This window comes from Tachysurus vachellii, chromosome 3, assembly GCF_030014155.1.
Source record: "Tachysurus vachellii isolate PV-2020 chromosome 3, HZAU_Pvac_v1, whole genome shotgun sequence".
Lineage (NCBI taxonomy): Eukaryota > Metazoa > Chordata > Actinopteri > Siluriformes > Bagridae > Tachysurus > Tachysurus vachellii.
In genome coordinates this window covers 6,131,342-6,145,148 of record NC_083462.1, presented here as the reverse complement: position 1 = coordinate 6,145,148, position 13,807 = coordinate 6,131,342, and the positions used below count along the sequence as shown (strand labels likewise).

The following is a 13,807-nucleotide window of genomic DNA, read 5'->3' as shown; positions in this document are numbered from 1 at the left end:
ATGTATGAAATAACTAACGCTTTTCTCTCAGATATCTCTGACCGCACTGAGCTGAAAGACAAGAAGAAACCAGGAAAGATCTTCAGATCTGCTTTTGGTCTCCTCCTAATACTTGGTGTTTTATTAACACTCTGTGTTGTAGGGATCCTTTGTAAGTGTTTAGTTGTGCTTATCATCTTTATCTTTGTTCTCAATCAACAAATCATAATAAAGTGTCTCCTTTTATCCATCAAGTGAGATGAATTCATCCTAGCATGAAAAACTTACATTTCTTTACTTAATTAATTATACATTTAATTTTTATTGCTCTGTGAATTAATTTAATTTTGAGTATTTTACTTCAACAGATCACAACAAAGTGGTTTCATATGAGATATTAAGTGAGCAGTATTCTAATGTTACTGAAACATTGATGACGCAGGAACATGAAGTCAAGGGTAAGTGTGTATAAGAGCTTCCTGTTTAATTTAATAGTTTGCTGTAGCTGCAGTTTACATGTGGGTTAAAAACCCAACAGTTTTGTACTTCTTGCCTTTTAATAGTAATTCTAGTAATTGCCCATTTTGTTATTAGTATTTATTTATTTTTTCTGATGTATTCTCTTTAGAGATAGAAAAACTGTATGAAGCACTGAAGGTGAAGCATCTGCAAGTTCAGGAAGATCTCGTTGCATGCAGTGGTAAGATTCTTCCATCACAATGGGTAGATAGATACAGTAGATAGCTGGGAATAACAGCTACTAAGCCACAAAATGTCAAACACAGGGCAGAGTCAGTGTATGCTGAGGTGCACAGTATGCATAACTCACCAACTTTCTGCAAAGTCCATAGCTACAGACCTCCAGTCTTTGTGTGGCCTTCAGATTACATTTACATTTACAGCATTTGGCAGACGTCGTTATCCAGAGCGACGTACATAAGTGCTTAAATCTCTAACATTGAAAACATTAATGCTGGACCACTAAGTTACATACTTAAGATACCATGAGTTTAAAACATTTGTTCCAAGTTACAATGAAAAAGTGTCAAACTTTTTTTTTTTTTTTTTTTTTAAATGAAAAAGATAAGGAAAGAAGTTGAAGTGTTTCCTGAATAAGTAGGTCTTCAACCGCCGTTTGAAAATAGCCAGTGACTCAGCTGTCCGGACCTCTAGGGGAAGTTCATTCCACCACCTTGGTGCCAGAACAGAGAAGATTAGCTCAACAACAGTGCATAGAGTGCTTCATAGAATGGGTTTTCACGTCTGAGCAGCTGCAACCAAGCCTTACATCACCAAATGCAATGCAAAGCATCTGATGCAGTGGAGACATGTTCTCTGGAGCGACAAATCACAGTGCAATGAGTCTGGGCTTAACGGTTGCCAGGAGAACGGTACTTAACTGACGGCATTGTGCCAAGTGTAAAGTTTGGTAGAGGGGATTATGGTGTGGGGTTGTTTTTTAGGGGTTGTGCTTGGCCCCTTAGTTCCAGTGAAAGGAACTCTTAATGCTTCAACATACCAAGACATTCTGGATAATTTCATGCTTCCAACTTTGTGGGAAGAGTTTGGGGATGGCCGCTTTCTGTTCCAACATGACATGGATGAGTGAGTTTGGTGTAGAGGAACTTGACTGGCTTGAACAGAGTCCAGGTCTCAACCCGACAGAACACCTTTAAGATGAATTAGTGTGGAGACTGCGAGCCAGGACTTCTCGTCCAACATCAGTGTCTGACCTCACTAATGTACTTCTAGACGAAGGGTCAAAACTCTTGTGGATAGCCTTCCCATAAGAGTTGATGCTATTAGAGCTTCAAAGGGTGGGACAACTCTAAATTAAACACAACAGATTGAGGGGATGTCATTAAAGTTCTTGTGTGTGTTAAGGCAGACGTCACAAAATTTTTGCCATTATAGTCTAGATAGATAGATAGATAGATAAATAGATAGATAGATAATTTGACTATACTTGCATGTGACTATACACACCGCGACTATACTGTATTTTCATGGTAATTTGAGAAAGCATGTTTCATATTTTGGGACACATTTTCATTGGTCTTTATTTTCATCTTAAATGGCACATTTCAATTATTTGTAGCATATTAATTTGTGGCCTCAGTATTTCATTATAGCAATACATTATTTACTGTATGCAAATATATTATCCAAAGTCTGATTTTCATCTTGTCTTTACAAACAGCAAATAAAAACAGTGGACAATGTGAGGAAGGATGGAAGTCTCTTGGTTTAAAATGTTACTACTTCTCCAGTTCTAAACTGAACTGGGAACAGTGTAGAGATTACTGTGTGGAGAAAGGAGGCCACATGGTGATTATAACCAGCCAAACTGAACAGGTTTGAAGTGTAGAGTTTCTTTTTTTCCAGTTTTTCAGATAAAATAAAATTTTTGGTCTCTATTTCACTTGAATTGATTACAGATGTAAGCTTTATGTGATGTTATTTTCTAAATTAGGATTTTGTAGTTTCACAAATTGGAGGAGAAACACACTGGATTGGTTTGAATGACTTGGAGACTGAAGGACAGTGGATGTGGGTGAACAACAAGCCTTTAAAGGAGACAGGTGTAACGTAAGGACAGTGTTCACTCACAAAGTCTATAAACTCATTTTACTGTTCTGTTTATAGATATACAAAGCTCCAGTAATACATATGCTTTTTTACATGAAATGAAATAATTGTTAAATAAACTAATTACATTAAACTGATTTTATTCTATAAAGATTCTGGTTTAGTGCTCCCGGGAGACCTGATGAGCCTGATAACTGGAAAGAGGAGGACCCTTCTGGAGAGAACTGTGCTGCTCTGGGTCATGCTACTGGTGAAACAGATCAATGGTTTGATGTTTCTTGTAGTAGAATCAAAAAGTGCATCTGTGAAAAGTAAAAGACTTTTCTTTTTACGTACATTTGTGCCTGCAAATACTTGTTTATTTTCAACAGAAGACAATTCTTGGTTGTTGAATATGAATATTTGATATTGTAAAACAGCTAACGTTAAGTTTACCTATAGTTTGTTTTTAACATGTACACAACTTAAGTTTATTTTACCTTATAGTTGTCATAGATATTGTATAGCAAACTTTACACATATGTCTTCATATTTTATGGTGGAAAAAAATGCCAACTCATCGATTACTCAGGCTAGTGAGAGGTAATGAATTCCAGTTTACTAATTAAGGTGTTATTGCTGTCTAGATAAACACTTCGCTCCTTGACTAACATATCAACATAATATAACAATGTATAGATTTTCATCTCTATAAACATTTACTATGTACTTTGTAATGTTAAGTTGCTTTGAATAACCTTTAGAAAGCATTAAGAATTAATAAAAATTTAGATCTTAAAAATATGATGTATGGTTTTGTTTTTGTTTTACAAGATGATGTCAGCATTCCAGTTCCAGGTTAGTCATATCGTGTACAGGAGAGTAACAGAGGATGGATAATAAAACATATGGTTTTATTCATACATTCATAGGAACAGCCATAAACTGCAGTATTGGATTTGATTGAGCTTCAATAAGGCATTAACACGTTGGTCAGGTTAAAACAGCACTAAGACATGACTCTTTAACCTGAAAATCACTTCAGCTGTTCATTTTCTGTTCATCTATTGGCCACTAGATGGCAGTAATAATAGATTTTGTCAATTCTACAAAATATTTAATATTATTTTGTTGACTTTCTATATCGTTTGAATCTTATTACACATTAATTAATGTTATATAGTAATGAATTTGTTTTCTAACATGTACAGGTGTTACTGCAGGTATTACTGTAGGTATTACTGGGGAGATCAGTCACGCCGCTGTTGCAGTAAAAGTCCTCTCAGAGCTGCACATGTTCTGACCACATTTCTCTGGACATTTGTACACAATCAACATACATGTCACTTATTCAATTATATTTTATTCATCTTCTTTTATTTATGTACAAATTACAGGGTCTGTAAAGTTGTCTTTCTTTATTTTAATGTCTACAAACTTTAAAAACCTATTCCATTTTATCTTATATAAAACAATTCAGCCTAGTGTTATGTCTCACAGAGTAACCAGCTCAGGATTCAAAGTTTTTATATAAATATTACAAAATATTATTTATAATTGGACAAATCTAATTAAAAATATCTATCAAACCTATTAAAAATATCTAATCTAATATTTATCTATATTTCACCAATGTTATATTGAAAAAATAAATGGGAAAAAGGAACAAAAATTGTTTTATTTCCCTAACTCCACAACACAGTGGGTCTCGATCTGACTCTAGTACAAAAATGTATGAAATAACTAACGCTTTTCTCTCAGATATCTCTGACCGCACTGAGCTGAAAGACAAGAAGAAACCAGGAAAGATCTTCAGATCTGCTTTTGGTCTCCTCCTAATACTTGGTGTTTTATTAACACTCTGTGTTGTAGGGATCCTTTGTAAGTGTTTAGTTGTGCTTATCATCTTTATCTTTGTTCTCAATCAACAAATCATAATAAAGTGTCTCCTTAAAGTGAGATGAATTCATTTTAGTATGAAAAACTTACATTTCTTTACTTAATTAATTATACATTTAATTTTTATTGCTCTGTGAATTAATTTAATTTTGAGTATTTTACTTCAACAGATCACAACAAAGTGGTTTCATATGAGATATTAAGTGAGCAGTATTCTAATGTTACTGAAACATTGATGACGCAGGAACATGAAGTCAAGGGTAAGTGTGTATAAGAGCTTCCTGTTTCCTTTAATAGTTTGCTGTAGCTGCAGTTTACATGTGGGTTAAAAACCCAACAGTTTTGTACTTCTTGCCTTCTAATAGTAATTCTAGTAATTGCCCATTTTGTTATTAGTATTTATTTATTTTTTCTGATGTATTCTCTTTAGAGATAGAAAAACTGTATGAAGCACTGAAGGTGAAGCATCAAGTTCAGGAAGATCTCGTTGCATGCAGTGGTAAGATTCTTCCATCACAATGGGTAGATAGATACAGTAGATAGCTGGGAATAACAGCTACTAAGCCACAAAATGTCAAACACAGGGCAGAGTCAGTGTATGCTGAGGTGCACAGTATGCATAACTCACCAACTTTCTGCAAAGTCCATAGCTACAGACCTCCAGTCTTTGTGTGGCCTTCAGATTACATTTACATTTACAGCATTTGGCAGACGCCGTTATCCAGAGCGACGTACATAAGTGCTTAAATCTCTAACATTGAATACATTAATGCTGGACCACTAAGTTACATACTTAAGATACCATGAGTTTAAAACATTTGTTCCAAGTTACAATGAAAAAGTGTCAAACTTTTATTTTTTTTTTTTTAAATGAAAAAGATAAGGAAAGAAGTTGAAGTGTTTCCTGAATAAGTAGGTCTTCAACCGCCGTTTGAAAATAGCCAGTGACTCAGCTGTCCGGACCTCTAGGGGAAGTTCATTCCACCACCTTGGTGCCAGAACAGAGAAGATTAGCTCAACAACAGTGCATAGAGTGCTTCATAGAATGGGTTTTCATGTCTGAGCAGCTGCAACCAAGCCTTACATCACCAAGTGCAATGCAAAGCGTCTGATGCAGTGGAGACATGTTCTCTGGAGCGACAAATCACAGAGCAATGAGTCTGGGCTTAACGATTGCCAGGAGAACGGTACTTAACTGACTGCATTGTGCCAAGTGTAAAGTTTGGTAGAGGGGATTATGGTGTGGGGTTGTTTTTTAGGGGTTGTGCTTGGCCCCTTAGTTCCAGTGAAAGGAACTCTTAATGCTTCAACATACCAAGACATTCTGGATAATTTCATGCTTACAACTTTGTGGGAAGAGTTTGGGGATGGCCGCTTTCTGTTCCAACATGACATGGATGAGTGAGTTTGGTGTAGATGAACTTGACTGGCCTGAACAGAGTCCAGGTCTCAACCCGACAGAACACCTTTAAGATGAATTAGTGTGGAGACTGTGAGCCAGGACTTCTCGTCCAACATCAGTGTCTGACCTCACTAATGTACTTCTAGACGAATAGTCAAAACTCTTGTGGATAGCCTTCCCATAAGAGTTGATGCTATTAGAGCTTCAAAGAGTGGGACAACTCTAAATTAAACACAACAGATTAAGGGGATGTCATTAAAGTTCTTGTGTGTGTTAAGGCAGACGTCACAAAATTTTAGTCTAGATAGATAGATAGATAGATAGATAGATAATTTGACTATACTTGTAATGAGTCTGTCTGTGTTTTGCCCTGTTTCTGTCTGCTGTCTGCCTTGCTGTTAATTGTTTGCTCTGCCCACTCATTTGTTACCATGGACACTAATTGCACTCTATCTCCCCCCCAGGTGTATGTATGTGTATGTGTATGTGTATGTATCTCCCCCCCTGCGCTGTGATTGGTTCCTGTTTGTTATATCTACACTGTTTGTTCACTTCCCTGGTGTTGGTCGTTGTAGTATGTTTACGTCTATGTTCCTGTTTCCTGTCTTGCTCAGTGTTCTGCCCTGTTTTGCCTGCTTGTTTGTTTGCCTGTTTCTTGTTTTGTTCTATTAAAAATCTACACTGCATTTGGATCCTCACTCGTCTTTGCCTCACCGCGACTATACTGTATTTTCATGGTAATTTGAGAAAGCATGTTTCATATTTTGGGACACATTTTCATTGGTCTTTACTTTCATCTTAAATGGCACATTTCAATTATTTGTAGCATATTAATTTGTGGCCTCAGTATTTCATTATAGCAATACATTATTTACTGTATGCAAATATATTATCCAAAGTCTGATTTTCATCTTGTCTTTACAAACAGCAAGTAAAAACAGTGGACAATGTGAGGAAGGATGGAAGTCCTTTGGTTTAAAGAGTTATTACTTCTCCAGTTTTAAACTGAACTGGGAACAGTGTAGAGATTACTGTGTGGAGAAAGGAGGCCACATGGTGATTATAACCAGCCAAACTGAACAGGTTTGAAGTGTAGAGCTTCTTTTATTTCCAGTTTTTCAGATAAAATTAAATTTTTGGTCTCTTTCACTTGAATTGATTACAGATGTAAGCTTTATGTGATGTTATTTTCTAAATTAGGATTTTGTAGTTTCACAAATTGGAGGAGAAACACAGTGGATTGGTTTGAATGGCTTGGAGACTGAAGGACAGTGGATATACATATGCTTTTTTTTACATGAAATGAAATAATTGTTAAATAAACTAATTACATTAAACTGATTTTATTCTATAAAGATTCTGGTATAGTGCTCCCGGGAGACCTTCTTCACATATTCGTACACATTCATATTTCATATTTCTTATTCATACTTTCACAGAAAGTACTGTATAATTTGACTAAAATGTACTTGGTCTGTAAAGTAGTCTTTATTTATTTTAACCTTTACAAAGTATTTCTACAACATTTAAAATTATTCCCTTGTTGATGTATTTTTCTATTGTAAAGTAATCTCAGAAAAATACAATACAGTGTCCTGGAGAGCATTTTGCTAACGTTACTGCAATGTTGATGACCACAGAACACAAAGCCAAGGGTTATGTGGTTTTAAGAGCTTCCTGTTTACTCGAATAGTTAGCAGTTACTGTATATGTGAGATAAAAACTCAGTTGTTGAGTTTTGCGCTTCTTATTTTTTAATATTCCTCTTTTATTTTCTGGTTTATTATCATCAACATCTATTAACCATTTTGTATCAGAAATTATTCACATTTGCCATAGAGATAGAAGAACTGAAGGTAAAGCAAATGAATTCTGCTGGCTAACAAGATGTTTCACATAACTGTAAAATTTATGTAGTTATATAATCTCATTTCATAACTGATCTTTTTTTAAACTGTTCAGAAAAAAGGAAAACAAAACTGTAAACTTTGTGAGGAAGGATGGAAGTCTCTTGGTTTAAAGTGTTACTACTTCTCCACTCATACATTGAACTGGACACAGAGTCGAGATTACTGTGTGGAGAAAGGAGGCCACATGGTGATTATAATCAGCCAAACTGAACAGGTGAGTGTAGAGCTTCTCTTTATAATTTAATCTAATCATTTATTTATTTAATATAATTGTTTTCTACATTAGGGCTTTTTATTCTCAGAAATTGGAGAAACAAACTGGATTGGATTGAATGACTTGGAGACTGAGGGTCAGTGGATGTGGGTGAACAACCAGCCCTTAAATGAGATGGGTGTAACGTAAGGACAGTGTTCACTCACACACTATTTCTCATTAACCTCTTCTTGTCTTCACACTAAACTAATTGTATTATTACAAAGCTCCAGCAATGTATATACTCATTTATGCATAAAATAAATTTAATATACAAGACACTTATTCCAGTTTTTGTGTTATGTATGTAGGTTCTGGTTTAGTTCTCCAGAGGGACCAAATGAGCCTGATAACTGGACAAAGATGGACCCTTCTGGAGAGAACTGTGCTGCTCTGGGGGATGCAGTTGGTAACATACATAAATGGTTTGATTCTTCATGTAGTGCAATCAAAAAGTGCATCTGTGAAAATTAAAAGACTTTTCACTTACATTTGAGTCTGCAAATACTTGTTTTTATGAATGGAGCACCTAGAGGCAGCACAAGGGATGAAATGTTTGTTTTGAGCGCAGCATTATAGGCTCAGGGAAGGCAATCTCATCATGTAAACCGTGCTAAAGGCAATTACTGTGATGTAAGAAATTAAAATCGGGACAACTTGTTAATCTGTTGAAGAAATGCGAATAAATCCTTCTGGAAAATTTTGTTTAATTAAAGGGAAAGGATCAGTGCTGGTGTGCTTGTTGATGGAGGTCGCAGCCATGTATAAAGAAAAGTGTCTGTCTGACAGCTGTGTTTCTGTGACATGAAGATAATATGTCTTTGAGTTGATTTTAAAATGTCATGGGACCCTAAAGACACAGAGAGATGATAAAGGGCTTTTTCTAGGTGCATGAGGGACTGGTGGCACTCTCGAGTGAGGACTGGGAGAGGCGTCGGGTCAGCTGACCAGAGACACTATGATTTTGTCCTGATAGTGAATAAAAAAAAAAAAAAAAATATATATATATATATATATATATATATATATATATATATATATATATATATATATTGCACTGTAATGTCGGAGTGCTTAGCCAGATAGCTACTCTGAGCTGTTTCTGTGAGAATTTAAGCCTTACTGCTAATAAAAACCTGACAGGATCTCAGAAAGAATTTAAGTCATATTTATACCACAAAAAATTCTTACTGCTAATACAAACTAGCTAACTAGCATGAGCTAACTTGACAGGATTTCAGAGTGTATTTTGGCATACTTATACATGAAAACAATTTTACTTCTAATTAAAAACAATCTAAATAACATGAGCGAACCTGACAGGTTTTCTGAGAGGAATTGAGCCATAATCTTACATGCAATCAATTCTTACTGCTAATTAAAAGTATTTGTTCAATTTCCATTTATTAATTTGAGTGTGTGTGAGAGAGAGAGAGAGAGAGAGAGAGAGAGAGAGAGAGATTATGACTGGTGTTTATTGTAAGTGTTTGTTGCCTTTTTGGACTCCTTTATCATTTGTAATGTTGATCCCATTTAAAACAGTTCGGCTCAAGCCCAGACATTTTTAGGGTCATGATTGTCCCGTCCAGAGACAAGCTGTTTCGTGTTGAGGTTTTTTCAAACCGGCCATCGAAAATACCCTCTCTAATGAATATGCTTTGTTTTATTTCAATGGATGTTGCGTTAAATCTTACCAAGATAGTGCTATTTTCTGATTGGCTATTGTGTAGCCTCTTTTTTTTTGATTGGCTTATAAGTGTCAGGCTCGACTAAGAACTCCAGGGGAGACGCGCTTGATTCCTGCCCGGTTCCATAGAGACAGCGGTGCGGACTGATACATTTTGGGCGCTGCGGCATATTATATATATGATAAATAGTCAAAAGGTTTTTCTGCATGAGAAATACAATGTGTGGCGGGAGAGCGTGATAAAAGACCGAAATGCGTGACTCTCACTCTCAATGCGTGACACTTGAGAGCCCTGTATTAAGCTTATCAACTTCTTTAATATCACACACATCATATGCTGTATGATATATTTAAGTTTACTATTGATTCAGTATAATACTGTTTGCTTATTTCCTTGTTTGTAAATGCATTAGATTTTTTACAGCTTAATAATGAGCTCAATATTACCTTTTCATGCAGTTTTGTTTACACATATAAAAAAGGTGCAGAATGAAAAATAAAGCTTACAGGATGGAATAAAATTACAGGGTCTGTAAAGTGGTCTTTACCTGTTCACTTGGTGTCTTTCTGTTGAGGAGTAACACCAGGAAAACTAGTTTTGAGGTTTGTGTGCCTCAATTTTTTCCTGGTTTATTGCCATATTATCCCTTTTATCAGAAATTATTATCTTTTGCCATAGAGATTGAAAAACTCTATGAATAAACGAAGGTGGATCATCAGCAAGTTCAGGAAGAGGAAAATAACACAAATGAATTCTGCTTGCTAGTGTGAACTGAGAGTGAGACCGAGCTGCTTAACCTGAGTTCATACTAGCAAGCAGAAATCACTCATTTCATGTGTTGTGAAGCAATAGCAAGGTTCAGAAATACAAGCTGTCTATGAAGATATAAGTTTTAATGTCTGCAAAATGGACAATAGTAAAAACTATCACTCTCCAACAGGTAGATATCTGAAATGTTTATACATGTAAAAATATTTAAATACATGTTTGATGGTTATGTTTGATATCGTTTACATGAAGTGTTATAAATGACACGATTTTCACTGCGCATTATCAGACACAGAGGATGATGTTTATGTGAATACAGAAGACTGTCGCGCAGAGCTGAAAAAATCAGGTATGTGTTTGTTTGGTGATTAAATACTGATAGTGAGAAGAACTAGTGAGGTTAGTGAATGACAACAACAACAAAAACATTCAATTCAGCCTAGTGTTATGTCGCACAGAGTAACCAGGATTTCGGGATTCAAAGTTTTTATATAAATATTTATAATGGGACAAATCTAATGTAACCTATTAAAAAATATCTAATCTAATATTTATCAAACTAATAATGGAAAAAGCAGCAAAAATAGTTTTATTTCCCTAACTCCATAACACAGTGGGTCTAGATCTGACTCTAGAACAAAGATGTATGAAATAACTAACGCTTTTCTCTCAGATATCTCTGACCGTATTGAGCTGAAAGACAAGAAGAAACCAGGAAAGATCTTCAGATCTGCTTTTGGTCTCCTCCTAATACTTGGTGTTTTATTAACACTCTGTGTTGTAGGGATCCTTTGTAAGTGTTAAGTTGTGCTTATCATCTTTATCTTTGTTCTCAATCAACAAATCATAATAAAGTCTCCTTTTATCCATCAAGTGAGATGAATTCATCCGAGCATGAAAAACTTACATTTCTTTACTTAATTAATTATACATTTAATTTTTATTGCTCTGTGAATTAATTTCACCCTGAGTATTTTTCTTCAACAGATCACAACAAAGTGGTTTCATATGAGATATTAAGTGAGCAGTATTCTAATGTTACTGAAACATTGAAGACGCAGGAACATGAAGCCAAGGGTAAGTGGTTATAAGAGCTTCCTGTTTCCTTTAATAGTTTGCAGTAGCTGCAGTGTATATTCGGGTTAAAAAACTCAGGTTTTGCGCTTCTTATTTTCTAATAGTAATTCTAGTAATTGCCCCTTTTGTTCTTATTAATTTTTTTTGGTTTATTCTCATTATTTAAAAACCCTTTTGCATCAGAAATGGTTCTATTTTTCTTTAGAAATAGAAAAACTGTTTAAAGTACTGCAGGTGGAGCACCAGCAAGTTCAGGAGGATCTCGCAGCATGCAGTGGTAAGATTCTCACCATCATTATAGATAGATAGATAGATAGATAGATAGATAGATAGATAGATAGATAGATAGATAGATAGATAGATAGATAGATAGATAGATAGATAGATAGATACAGTAGATAGACAGATTGACAAAAACAAAGCAAAGCCATGCTATATAGAGTATGGAAATATATGATCTGATTTCATAACTGACTATTTTTTATCTCATCTTGAAAAACAGCAAATAAAAACAATGGACAATGTGAGGAAGGATGGAAGTCCCTTGGTTTAAAGAGTTATTACTTCAGTTTTAAACTGAGCTGGACACAGTGTAGAGATTACTGTGTGGAGAAAGGAGGCCACATGGTGATTATAACCAGCCAAACTGAACAGGTTTGAAGTGTAGAGCTTCTTTTCTTTCCAGTTTTTCAGATGAAATTACATTTTTGGTCTATTTTCACTTGAATTGATTACAGATGTAAGCTTTATGTGATGTTACTTTCTAAATTAGGATTTTGTAGTTTCACAAATTGGAGAAACACACTGGATTGGATTGAATGACTTGGAGACTGAGGGTCAGTGGATGTGGGTGAACAACAAGCCTTTAAAGGAGACAGGTGTAACGTAAGGACAGTGTTCACTCACACAGTCTATAAACTCATTTTACTGTTCTGTTTTTCTGTCCAGTAATATATATATATATATATATATATATATATATATATATATATATATATATATATATATATATATATATATATATATATATATATTTACATTTTTTTGCATGAAATGAAATAATTGTTTAAGAAACTAATTACAATGAGCCTGATAACTGGACAAAGATGGACCCTTCTGGAGAGAACTGTGCTGCTCTGGGGGATGCATATGGTAACATACATAAATGGTTTGATGCTTCTTGTAGAACAATCAAAAAGTGCATCTGTGAAAAGTAAAAGACTTTTCACTTACATTTGAGTCTGCAAATATTTGTTTTTATTAATGGAGGACAGTTGTTTTTTGTTGACAATAAATATTTGATATTGTAAAACAGCTAACGTTGTTTAGCTATAGTTTCTTTTTCTTTTTTCATACTTGGATCATGTGTGTGGATTTTCTCTTTCTGCTTGTGGAAATCTTTTAAATTGTACTGGAGGGATGAACATGTGTCTATTTTATGTGTCTGGACAATGAAGTGTGTCCAGATTATGTCAGCTGAAGCTAAATGTAACCTTAAGTTGCTTTGAATAAAGAAATTTAATAAAAGTGTACATGGCTGGGAAAAAACTGATTTGTTATATTGTTAATTTCATTACTTTAAATTTCCATCTGTTCATCTTCTCTAAAAAAAGTACTCTGGGGTAGTCACCTATAGACGATTTGAGGATGATCTGAAGCTTCACCTCAGAATGTTCGGACACCAGAGTAATAAAACAGAAGACACACTGTGTGAACAACCTTAATGTTAATAGTAACAGGAGACATTAAAATAAAATTCAGGTTACACAACCCAAGGCTGTCTTTAGGTAACTACCATTCATGGCTATGTCACAAAGAATTAGGTAGCTAGATTAAATCATATTATCCCACTTCATTCTGAATACATGTTTTTATTGTTTCTGTCTTTCCTGACCAGCGATGCAAAACAGTCTGTTGTGTAGGACTTCTCTTCATCATTAAGGCCCTCCATTCTCTCCCAGACAAACAGCAGTAATTAATCACTGTGTTTCGAGGCAATAGTAATAGATGTTATAAAATAAATTACTTCTACATGTGTTTCAAGTGATCATGGAGTTACAACCCAGTTTAGGGTTCAGCCACACAAAGTAATCAACTCCGGGTTTAAGGAATGATGTCAGGGAGTTAGAGAAGTAAAACTATATTTTAGTAGCTTCCTTCTTTTAAAGAAAAGCAGCAAAAATATAGCTTTATTTCCATAACACACGCACACACACACACACACATACAGTAACGGCCAACTTATCTATCCTAACTTAGGAGA

General features: G+C 34.9%; 3 protein-coding genes across 3 annotated transcripts; all 3 read left to right on the top strand.

The window, feature by feature from the left end:
* LOC132842141 (C-type lectin domain family 4 member A-like) lies at positions 1-2,918 on the top strand. Its single transcript, XM_060864808.1, has 6 exons — positions 1-151; positions 348-437; positions 608-679; positions 2,180-2,334; positions 2,453-2,568; positions 2,721-2,918. The coding sequence occupies exons 1-6, from the start codon at positions 1-3 to the stop codon at positions 2,881-2,883; spliced, it is 747 nt and encodes a 248-aa protein (XP_060720791.1). The 3' UTR covers positions 2,884-2,918.
* A 1,388-nt stretch (positions 2,919-4,306) lies between these two features.
* LOC132842140 (C-type lectin domain family 4 member E-like) lies at positions 4,307-8,485 on the top strand. Its single transcript, XM_060864807.1, has 6 exons — positions 4,307-4,428; positions 4,617-4,706; positions 4,877-4,945; positions 7,818-7,972; positions 8,045-8,157; positions 8,323-8,485. Exons 2-6 carry the CDS (start codon positions 4,682-4,684, stop codon positions 8,483-8,485), a joined length of 525 nt encoding a protein of 174 aa, XP_060720790.1. The 5' UTR covers positions 4,307-4,428; positions 4,617-4,681.
* A 2,024-nt stretch (positions 8,486-10,509) lies between these two features.
* LOC132842717 (C-type lectin domain family 4 member F-like) lies at positions 10,510-12,479 on the top strand. Its single transcript, XM_060865548.1, has 7 exons — positions 10,510-10,639; positions 10,757-10,816; positions 11,141-11,260; positions 11,455-11,544; positions 11,750-11,821; positions 12,047-12,198; positions 12,317-12,479. Exons 1-7 carry the CDS (start codon positions 10,606-10,608, stop codon positions 12,431-12,433), a joined length of 645 nt encoding a protein of 214 aa, XP_060721531.1. The 5' UTR covers positions 10,510-10,605; the 3' UTR covers positions 12,434-12,479.
* Positions 12,480-13,807: the final 1,328 nt, after the last annotated feature.

What these genes read in the sequence shown, in the direction of transcription:
- LOC132842141 (XM_060864808.1), top strand. Translation starts at nt 1, where the DNA reads ATGTATGAAATAACTAACGCTTTTCTCTCAGATATCTCTGACCGCACT. An exon ending in CTGTGTTGTAGGGATCCTTT is followed by an intron (nt 152 to 347) that starts GTAAGTGTTTAG and finishes TTACTTCAACAG; the next exon opens with ATCACAACAAAGTGGTTTCA. An exon ending in TAACCAGCCAAACTGAACAG is followed by an intron (nt 2,335 to 2,452) that starts GTTTGAAGTGTA and finishes TTTCTAAATTAG; the next exon opens with GATTTTGTAGTTTCACAAAT.
- LOC132842140 (XM_060864807.1), top strand. Translation starts at nt 4,682, where the DNA reads ATGACGCAGGAACATGAAGTCAAGG. An exon ending in TAATCAGCCAAACTGAACAG is followed by an intron (nt 7,973 to 8,044) that starts GTGAGTGTAGAG and finishes TTTCTACATTAG; the next exon opens with GGCTTTTTATTCTCAGAAAT. An exon ending in TTAAATGAGATGGGTGTAAC is followed by an intron (nt 8,158 to 8,322) that starts GTAAGGACAGTG and finishes TTATGTATGTAG; the next exon opens with GTTCTGGTTTAGTTCTCCAG.
- LOC132842717 (XM_060865548.1), top strand. Translation starts at nt 10,606, where the DNA reads ATGGACAATAGTAAAAACTATCACTCTCCAACAG. An exon ending in GGATCTCGCAGCATGCAGTG is followed by an intron (nt 11,822 to 12,046) that starts GTAAGATTCTCA and finishes CTTGAAAAACAG; the next exon opens with CAAATAAAAACAATGGACAA. An exon ending in TAACCAGCCAAACTGAACAG is followed by an intron (nt 12,199 to 12,316) that starts GTTTGAAGTGTA and finishes TTTCTAAATTAG; the next exon opens with GATTTTGTAGTTTCACAAAT.